We start from the raw sequence: 10,464 nt of genomic DNA, 5'->3' as shown, positions 1-10,464 counted from the left end.
ACCAATGTAATATTTTAAGACCTTATGTAATTACCTATACTTATGCATTAAATGTATTGTTATTCTTATTTAAAAAAAATAATATTAAAGTTTTGGGAGAGTTGGCCCGGCGACGCAGAATACGGCGCACCTGTCTACTATCACAGAGACCGAAGCGGTTACGCATACACACTTCCTGATGCCAGGTATATTTATTTTGCCACATTCCGTTGAAGGTTTCGTCCTCTTAGGGCGGTATGAGATCTGTATAGGATGTTACGATTAATCGGATATGAACGCTACTATAAGTATAAAAGCTCGTTTTACCCTTTATATAACTTTTACTACTATTCATTAGGAGTAACGTATTATCGTATAGAGATGTTTACTACGGCTGTAACAATTAGAAAACAGTTGATATTTTATAATTTTAGGACATCAAACGCATCCAGTCGTCATGTGAAATATCTACTGAACTAGACGCAAAAAGTGAAAAATGTAAGTAAATAATAAAGCATCGCGTAAAAATATTAGCAGCTATGTTATAATATCGCGTGGTCAGACGATTACACAACAATTCTACCTATTATAGTGTAACTAATAAATATTTCAACAAACGGATACTTCAAGAGACAAAAACCCATTGCGTAGTTAATTATGGAGTTTAGAGTTTTGGGATTTTATAGTAGGGATATATTTTTCTTGGCAACAGAAACTGCATTAAGAACATTTGAGCTACTTTTCCGAAAGACCTGGGAGTCTGTTACCACCATAGATTTAGTATATAGGTACCCATAGATTGGCAATGCAAGTGAAAGAGAGTTAGTATACACGTATGTTAGAACGAGATGGGTATACGAGACCACTTCATTATAAGCTATGAGGCTATATGAACCTAGGGTCAGCTGACAACGAAACAAATTTCGTTTATTTTTGAAAAATAATTGGTTTTAAAATGTGAAATAGTGTTAAACGGACGTTTATTAGTCATTGTAAAGTTTTCAGTGTCCGGATGTAACTTATCTAAAAAGGAAAACTCGCAGAATTGTACATTTCACATGTAAGTACTATTTCAATTTTTAGCCGTCTAAAAGCACTACCACAAAAGTTTTTTACTTAAATATATCCGTAAAATGATACCATTCAAGTGCATTAATAACCCAAATGTATACGAATTCAATTAAAAAATATATCAAATACGTGAATTTCTGAAATTCATAACCCCACTTTCATAGAGATTGACGCAATCGATAATATGTTATCGAGATGTCATTAACTGAAAAAAAGAAAGGCAAAGACGTGACTTGCATACAGCCGAAATCATCTTCATACTTAATTTTTTTTTATTTATTGAATCAGAAATTTCTGGATTTAGTACTTTATATTTAATTAATATTGCATTAGTACATTATATTTTGTTTACATTAAAACGAAAATTTCTTTTAATAGCATAGTTGAGGCACCCATTTTTTATGTTAATTATTGTTGTTGATTCAGATTTCCTCAAAACATTGAAGTACGACAGAAATGGCTTATAAAGCTAAAGAAAGAAGACTTTCCAAAAAGTTTTCAAAAATATGCAGCAAACAAACACTTTGAGGAAAAATGCTTTTAAATACTGCCTTTAGAGGCAAGCAAAGAGTAAAGCTACGTTCTGGTTCTGTACCCACATTATTCATGCGGTATGTCTTACAATTAATTGATTTTTGTGTAGCACTACTCTCATCAACAAGAAATCAGCGATTTATTGTTGTTAGAGTTCTGTTCTGTTCCAAAATACGATACTGATTTTTTCAAATTTGGTACACATATTCATTTGTGTGACCAAAACGTGCAACGTAAATAAATTAATTCTAAATTTTTAAGTCACTATTGGGAGGGAAAGTTCTTAAGAATATATATTTTTTGTAATTATGAAATATAAATATTTTTAAGTTGTTTAAGAAAATAGACAAAAATTGATCATTCTACCCTTTATCTTCGAAACTACAGAGCCTAAAGTTTTGAAAAAATACAGAAATTGTCTTTAAATTTCCTACTATTGCGCGAATAAACCTATATATGCTGTTGGAATCTATTGGAGAACATATTCTTCAACTACAATGTTAAGTTTGTACCGAAACCTCTCCGCGCGAGTTGAATTCGCACTTGGCCGGTTTTTTGGTTCTATTACTTATCTGCAAATTCACTGCTGTGATGCACTTCTATGTTATCATATCATACAATATTATAATAGTTATATTTGTTTGTAGGTTGCGGTCGTCAGCTTGGTTCGTGGCCTCCATACTATCGCGCCGTAACTGATCATGGGTCTTATCACCATTTTGTAGAGCCATAGTGTTATCTTGGGTGAAAGTCCCCATTGTTTACCTACCATCCTGTGGCACTACCAGAAGGTGATAGTAGCTTTCTTAATTTTCTATTGAATCATTAATTAACTAGTTAATTAACGTCTCGGTATTTTGCGTTAAGACATTTTGGTGAATACAACGAAGTAAAATGCCGGTGTAATATGTTAATCGATATTAAAGTTAAATCAGTGGATGGCGCAACACTATTTATCTTGCACACATGCACATTATACGCACACAGATGTATTTTTGTTTTGGTCTCGTCTCCAATACGTCAGGGCCAATCTATGGATATACTAAATCTATGGGTACCACCAAAAAAAAAGCGTACGCACAGAGTTATAGAAGCGAAAGGGACAAGTACGAAGAGTTCAAACATTGTTTGAAACCAGTACCAGGTGATAAGCATTTTGTAGTTATTACCACTGCGAAATTTACGCAAAAATTAGGGACTTGAAAAAGCATTTAGAAACAAAAAACAAAAAAATGCGAACTAATTTCTTGTCTATTCTATTGTCATTTTCTCCAAGGACTGTAAATGTATGCAACTTTTGTGCAAGAGCGGGGTGTGCTAACGCACTGTATATCGCGAACATAGCTCAATTCGTCAGATTGACCACTTGACTGATGTGTGTAAAAAATGTTATAAAGACTCAAAATCTACGCAACTGTACTCTTAGAGACATCTAGCGGATTTTAGGAAATTATTTTTACCTAAATCTAGCGGAAAATTTCTGACCATGTAGGGACTTTCTATTATGTACAACGGCAACACTGGATATAATTAATTCAGTTAATTTTTGTCCGCCTCGCAGTTAGATTGTTTTACGTACTCCTGTTTAGAATCATGCATTGACTATGGCGTCCCCTGAAGAGTCGAGTTTAGTGCAAGTGCCTCCAGTGAGCCCCTTCTGGTAAAATCGAAATCTTCAGTTCAGTGCGTGCAAGTGATTAACTCTAATGAGCCGCTTGTATGCAGTGAATCGCCGACGGTTGAGCAAGTGTTGGCCTCTAGTAAGCCACTTGTGTCATGGGCCATCTACCGCGCAATCGGACCGGAGCCCGCAACCCGGCCCCTCCTCAGCGCCACCCAGTGGTTCGTCTGAAAGACGAATACATTTATATGCGGATGAGATCCGTGGACAATGGTGCCTGCACCGGGTCTTTAACGAACTCGGCACTCAAGACTAATGTGTCGAGTTCTCTGAACAGAGAGGACTTGTTCTAACTTCAAAAAAGTGTCCTCGCCATCGAAACCCTATGCACATTAACAGATCGGCAGCCTATGGTGAACTGGGAGCTTTCAGGTAAATAATTATGTTTATTTATTTATTTATAAAGAAAACATTCTTTTGTACTTACAGCTTAAGCCAAAGTGTCCAACAATACTTAAACTTAAATAATTTAATTGAAGTCCTCATTAACTTTTATTTATTCCCTCATAAGCTAGATTCCTCTTAAGGAGGAACCTGCTCAGTATTAATGTGGATCCTTTAACATTAAGTAATCATATAATAAGTCACTTTATGCTCAAGCGAATGAGCAAGTGGAGTCCACCCGGAAACTACGTGGGCCTTAGTAGTTTAGTAAGCAAAATTTTTATGTGTTCCTATTGCAGGTGCCACAAGTCCCAATGCCGTGGAAAAGTAGAGTCTCGTATCAAGGGAACTTGGTTTGAAAATGCATGTTTATCGCTAACATTGATGTATCAATTAATGTACATGTTCAGCACAGGCTACTCTTACGATCAAGTGCAAAGGGAGACCTCATACCAAAAGGAAACTGTAATATCGACTAAGACGATTGCGGACTGGTACAGTTACTGTCATGAAACAATTATAATATATGAACTTGAACATCAAGAATATGATACTAAATTTGGAGGACCGAACAAAATAGTACAATTAGATGAATCGAAATATGGAAAAAGGAAATATAACAGTGGAAGATATGTGGAAGGTCATTGGGTCCTCGGGATGATCGAAAATGGGAGTGGCAACTTAAGGCTGGAAGTGTGTCCCAACAACGAGAGATCAGCTGAAGTATTGGTGCCACTGATTAAAAAACATGTTGCAGAAGGCTCTATAGTACATACAGATTTTTGGAGAGCCTACGATTGCCTTCCGCAGCATGGCTACATACACAAGAAAGTGAATCATAGTGAGCCTGAAAATAGATTTGTGGCACCAGATGGGACACGCACACAGCGTATTGAAAGTCACTGGAGAGTGTTAAAACGACAATTCCACAAGGATCAACACAAACGAGAGTTTAGCAACTGGCTTGTGGAATATTCCTGGCGGAGGAAAAATTTAATTTTTCACAGAGATCCATTTGAGGAATTAATAAAAGCAATAAAATGTGTATGTATAGAATAGAATAGGTACTAACATTACATAACATATGTTAAGGCTTTACTAACAATGCTAACATAGGTTAAGGCTTTACTAACATAGGTTAAGGCAAATGTTAGTATTTGAAATGTTATGTTGCTGTAATTTTGAAAATGTTGTTAACCCTTCGTTATCATGTAATTATGCAATGTACTGTATGTTGATTACAATAAATGTATTTTAAACTATATACTTAATGTTTTATTTTTCCCGCTAGGGGCTCGGGGGAGGGTAAACCCCGGTCTTTGGTGCGAAAACATGATTTTTTGAGGTTATTTTTTTCGAATTTTTAAGAATGAATATCTCGAAAACTATTAACGTCCTAACTTTGAAACTTTGCACGAAGGGTCCCCCCCGCCAAATCGTGCTATGGTAATGTACAGTCCTTCCGATTTAAGTTTACTAAAAGTGTACTTAATGCACCTAGGTGAACTAATTCAGGTGAATTAAGTTAAGAGGGAGCAGAGGAAAAATTCCTAATCTTCGATTTGATTTTAGAGGGGTATATCCACTTTAAAGTTAAAAATAAAATATTGTGTGAGTAACTAAAGAATAGACACTAATCCGAAACATAAAACAATAAAGTTTCCTCGATATATAAAAATCACGAAATGACTTCTAATTTTCACATTTTTTCGATTCATCCTCGAAATGCTACAGGTTATTAGGACAAATGCATGATCGAGAACTGTCACTACGGATTTTTTTTAATCCCTTTAGTTATAGAGTTATTCCGCTAAAACGAATTTGGTACTTTTAATGCGCAAAATTCAACATCTCCTGTCGCATGTCACGCGAACTTCAGGCATATATTTGTTTCACAAATTTGGGCGGAGCCAACGTCAAAACTGTTTTGGCATGCTCCCTCTTAATGTACCCTAAATTTTTCATTCAAGTTTTATTAAATATGGAGTATCATACTTATTTGTTATCTGTTCAACAAATAAGCAATAATTTAGATCCGAAAAAATAGTTTCATTTCAAATTTGTAACAATCGCTAACGCGTAAGAATACAATCGAGTAATAGTTGTTATAATTGTCAGACGAAGGTGCTTTTGACCAAACGCTAGTTTGTATTGTTTTAGACGTGATCACGCGTTGTGAGTTGTCAAGGAACTAAAATGATAAACATTGAGCCTCATTGAGGTAACAAAAATATTTATACTCTTTTAAGCACCGGTGCAGCAGCGTTTTTTTTTTAAATATAGGTTTTACGGTATCGGCATAAATCCATGAAGCATCTTTTCTTTATTATTTTTTTATAAATACTGTGTTTCGTTTTTGCAAAGAGTTAAGACCCTCAAATGGCTTTGGTTGATTCCGCATGACAGTGAAAGTGTTTGGAAAAAATATATAGTAAAATTAAGGATATACACTGATTACTATATGGTGTGAAAACACGATTCCTGAAAATTTTTACGATAGAAAAAAAACAAAAACTTACTTCGAAATTTTACAAGAAAACTTACCTACCGCTATTTACATTACCTGTTTTGTTGTTTTTTTTTTATATCAACGGGATTAAATAGAACACACAGTGTACGATATATATATTTTTTCGTATTATTATGTACAAAAATTGAATTCCAAGGAGGTAGTATCGGAAACATGGATCGCCTTTCATTGGATATAAAGAATAAGGAGAATTTCGTTTGTCTTACAGAAAGATGTCGAAGGTGGTCTTACATTATTTCCCCTTGAAGGCTCTGGGTGAGGGCCCCAGGATGCTGTTGGCGTACGGTGGTCAGGAGTTTGAAGACCATCGCGTGCCTGAAGAACAATGGCCCGACTTCAAACCGAGTAAGTAGTAGGAAATTAGGATAGAGCGTTTCCACTGCTTCAATAACGAGTTTCTGAATCTAATAGCAATGAGCGATTTTGAATTGAATTCTGCTATTATAATAATAATAATTAGACAATTATTCATGAACGCATTCAGGAGATTTTTCAAAAGTATTTTTATTTATTATATTTTTTTTTCTATGCTTACAGAGATGCCGTTCGGGCAGATGCCGGTACTGGAAATAAACGGCAAGAAGTACGCTCAGAGCGTGGCCATTTCGCGCTACCTCGGCCGCAAGTACGGCCTGGCCGGCGACAACATCGAGGAAGATTTCGAGATCGATCAGAACGTAGACTTCTATACAGATTTGCGAAACAGTGAGTAACAATACAACGCGTTTATTGCAACTGCGGTAACTATTAACACGAACGTAAAATTGAGGAATGTAAAAGGCCTTATAGCATGATGAGGCAAGTAATGTAGCTCCATACAAACGTAGCAGCGCGGCTTGTGTGTGTGCACGCCTGTCGCGCGCCATGCACAAACGCACACTAAAGCGCGTTACTCAGAGACTCTTGCGCGTGATACAGCAATCGTGCGTGAATGAGCGCGCGTGTAAAGATGTGGAAGGAAAAGACAGCGCGATAGCACTCATTAGTAGAGATGGGAAAAACTACTTATTTTTTTAAACGTTAAAACGTTGTGCTTTTTTTTTAAAAAGCGTGTTTTTTTGAACGTTTTTCTCTTAAACGCTTTTTAGTTTGAAGATTACAAAATCGTTTAGAAAAACGTTTAAGTGCGTAGACTTTTATGTTGAAAAAAGCTTGCAACGTCGTAATTATAGTGAAAAGCAAGAGTAGACCACTAAAGGTTTTATGTTAAATAAGTTTTATTTTTATCAAAAAAATATTATTCACAATGATGAATTAATTTCTTTAGAAAACTTGGATGGCGCGACATGAAACATAAGCACGTTGTTAACGCTTACGCTTAAATTGAAAAGCGTGCTTATGTGCTTATTTTAAATAGAAAAATTTTTAAAGTGCTTTCCGTTTAAACGCCCACCTCTACTTATTAGTCCCGCGCGCAATCGCGCGTTCCAAGTTTGCTGTTTACATGAACGCTATTCCGTTCTAGTAAAAACGAACCTTGAAATTGTAATCGCGCTTGAAAGAACGTTAGCTTAAAAAACTTAAAACAGTTAATCGCGCGCGATTGCGCGTGCAGGCTTTCCCGCGCGCAAATCTACAAGCTCCTGATCACGCTCGTTACAGTGATTGTATAAAGGGGGCTATCCGCAAATTATATACGCGACTTAATGCGATCGTGTTTAACCACACTTGTCGCATTAAGCCGATTCGCCGTTAACGCGGCCGTTCGCGCGCCGCCGCGCTAGTTGTTTCTAAATCAGGATTAGTCGTCGTCGGCATGCGTACGGACGCGATCGGAAATTCGCAGGTTGCCGATTCGTTGCCGACCTGTGGCGTGCCGCGCTTGTACTACGTTCGCGAAATGCACAAGGTTTCTTTGCACTAACGTTCATGGACATAAAGTCACATATAGCTTTTTCTGTCCGGCTTAATGCGATTCTGCGCTAATAAGTGTGGGTGGGTAAGAACATATTCCACCTCTAAGGGTAGTAAACTAGGGGATGAATGACTTTTGAAGTCGGTTTTTTAGTACTCTGTACTGTTTGTTATTTGTGTCAAATTCATGTATTTTTTTTCATTTATAAATGTATCGTTATATGTATACAAACTGGCATTTAATTTCATTATCTATCATACTTCCATAATTATTGTGATATTAATATGCGATGCTGGTATTTGTAGTAGTAGTGCTCCTTGTAAAAGAGTTCGTCTAGAGAAGTTTTCAAGGGTAGGGAGGAAATTACAGGCATATGGGATTTGTCAACTTTGTCCCAGGGTGATGGGCGCAGTGGCAGTGCCCCTCCGATCTTTATGTTTTAAAGCTCTTAGTGGCACTGCAGCTGTCGTGGACAGGTGTGTCGCTTACCACCAGATAAGCGACACACCTGTCCATAAAAGGTGGTGGAATCTGCATGTCGCACAAGGTTCACCTCTTCCTATTGTATTAATGGTATTACACTATTATTATAGAACTTAGCCACGGTGATCACGCCACAAGTAGCTGCCATCCTACTTATGTAACTGCCTCCGTGGCCGAAGGGTTATCATGCCGGATTGCCACGCAGTCCCAGGTTCGATTCCCTGGCCGGGAGCAATATTTGTATGGCCTACATTTATTTCTCTCGTGAGTTGGGTTGTAATTTGTGGTTGTCTATGTGTGTGTCCATGGCACCCGCGACACAGGGTTTGCCTAGTGCGGGACTATGTTGAGTGTGTGCGTGATTATTATATTCTTATTATGATATTGAACTGTACATGAGATGTGTCTGCCATGTGTGATGTGCGGTGAAAGGTACAAATCAGTGTAACGTACATGCCGATTATTGGCCAGGGTACGCCAGATGTCCTAGCAATACGATTCGTACGTCATTGTGGGGAAGGGGGGACCCCTGAAGATGGGTAAGGCCCGAAATCTGCATGAGACCAACATGACGGACGTGGTCCAAAACCTTAGAGAAGATACGGCAGTCATACGAATACAATTGATGATAATGAATGGCGTTGAATTTCAGGGGCCGCAGCAGTGGAGTATGAAGAAAATGAAGAGCTCAAAAAGCAGAGGCACGAAGAGAACATGAAGACCCACTACCCGTTCATGCTGAAGACACTCCACGATATTGTAGTCAAGAATAAAGGACACATCGCACTTGGAAAGGTACACTCTGCCGCATATCAAACTATACAATCTGTCACTTTGTTACACTGCAGTGAACATTAATGAGACCTTTTAATTTGATACCGACACAAGCTACAGAAAGTGTAATTTGTGGTTGTTTATGTGTGTCCATGGCACCCGCGATGTAGTTTTCCTGGTGCGGTGCTATGAGTATATGTGTTTAAAAAAAAACAAGAATTTTGACAATTAATCGATCTATCAGTGATTTTTTTTTTATAACATCAAGTGACGGGACGAGCAAGTCGTGCGCGTGATGGTAAGCCACACGCCTGTCCATAACAGTTACAGTGCCACTCAGAGCTTTAAATTGCAAAGATCTGAGGGGCACTACCACTGCGCCCGTCACCGTGAGACAAGTTGACAAGTAATTTCACTAGCACCCTTACGGCGCGTGTAGGTACACGCTAAGAAATTTGTCGTGTCTGCAAAAGAAAAAACGAGAATGGCCTTGTGCACGATAAGAATTTTGTCGAATCTAGCCAAGAAAATATTTCGTGTCTGTTGCAGACAAGAAAATGATGACTATGTACACGATACGAATTCTTTCAGGCAGACGTGTATAGGGTAAACGTGTCAGCATTGATGAGGTAGCTGTCGTTTTACTACCGACTGTCAAAAGAAATAAAGAGGAAGAAATATGTTGACTACTTAATTCGAAATGATCACACACATACATAGATTGTGGTACTTAGCAAAATCAGTCCACGCGCATAAACGGCCGTTTACTGACAATGCGCACCACGCAATAGCGGCAGAACGCGTCGCGTCGGGGGTAGAAAAGATTTTTTCTTGTCCGGCGCCGAGGCTGTGTACACAGTTCGTGTGTAGAAACGACACGATTTCTTGCATAGACCCGGCGACTTTTCTTAGCGTGTACACGCGCCGTTACCCTTCAAAACCGGAAGGCAGTAACACTGACATTACTGCTTGGCGGCAGAAATAGGTTAGGTGGCAGTACTTCCTTGGACGAACTCTCAAACAAACAAGGACCTCTACTGCTACTGACAATAATCCCATTATACCATTGACTTAAATAAATGGACGACGGGTCTAATACAAAAATCACGAAAAAAATGTCCCAAGGCAACCTATTTAAACGTAGTGACATGTAAAGGAATATGAAAAAGCTAA

At 38.0% G+C, this 10,464-nt stretch overlaps 1 protein-coding gene across 1 annotated transcript; it reads left to right on the top strand.

The window, feature by feature from the left end:
* The first annotated feature begins 3,382 nt into the window (after window positions 1–3,382).
* On the top strand, window positions 3,383–9,375 carry LOC113238058 (glutathione S-transferase 2-like). Its single transcript, XM_026474780.1, has 4 exons — window positions 3,383–3,637; window positions 6,388–6,524; window positions 6,717–6,884; window positions 9,170–9,375. Exons 1-4 carry the CDS (start codon window positions 3,591–3,593, stop codon window positions 9,373–9,375), a joined length of 558 nt encoding a protein of 185 aa, XP_026330565.1. The 5' UTR covers window positions 3,383–3,590.
* The last annotated feature ends 1,089 nt before the right edge of the window (window positions 9,376–10,464 follow it).

Source organism: Hyposmocoma kahamanoa, unplaced genomic scaffold (assembly GCF_003589595.1).
Source record: "Hyposmocoma kahamanoa isolate Upper Pololo Valley unplaced genomic scaffold, ASM358959v1 94127, whole genome shotgun sequence".
NCBI classification, from domain to species: Eukaryota; Metazoa; Arthropoda; class Insecta; order Lepidoptera; family Cosmopterigidae; genus Hyposmocoma; species Hyposmocoma kahamanoa.
Note: the sequence above shows the minus strand (reverse complement) of the source record. Positions and strands in the feature narration are given on the sequence as shown.

What these genes read in the sequence shown, in the direction of transcription:
- LOC113238058 (XM_026474780.1), top strand. Translation starts at nt 3,591, where the DNA reads ATGCACATTAACAGATCGGCAGCCTATGGTGAACTGGGAGCTTTCAG. An exon ending in ATGGCCCGACTTCAAACCGA is followed by an intron (nt 6,525 to 6,716) that starts GTAAGTAGTAGG and finishes CTATGCTTACAG; the next exon opens with AGATGCCGTTCGGGCAGATG. An exon ending in CTATACAGATTTGCGAAACA is followed by an intron (nt 6,885 to 9,169) that starts GTGAGTAACAAT and finishes GTTGAATTTCAG; the next exon opens with GGGCCGCAGCAGTGGAGTAT.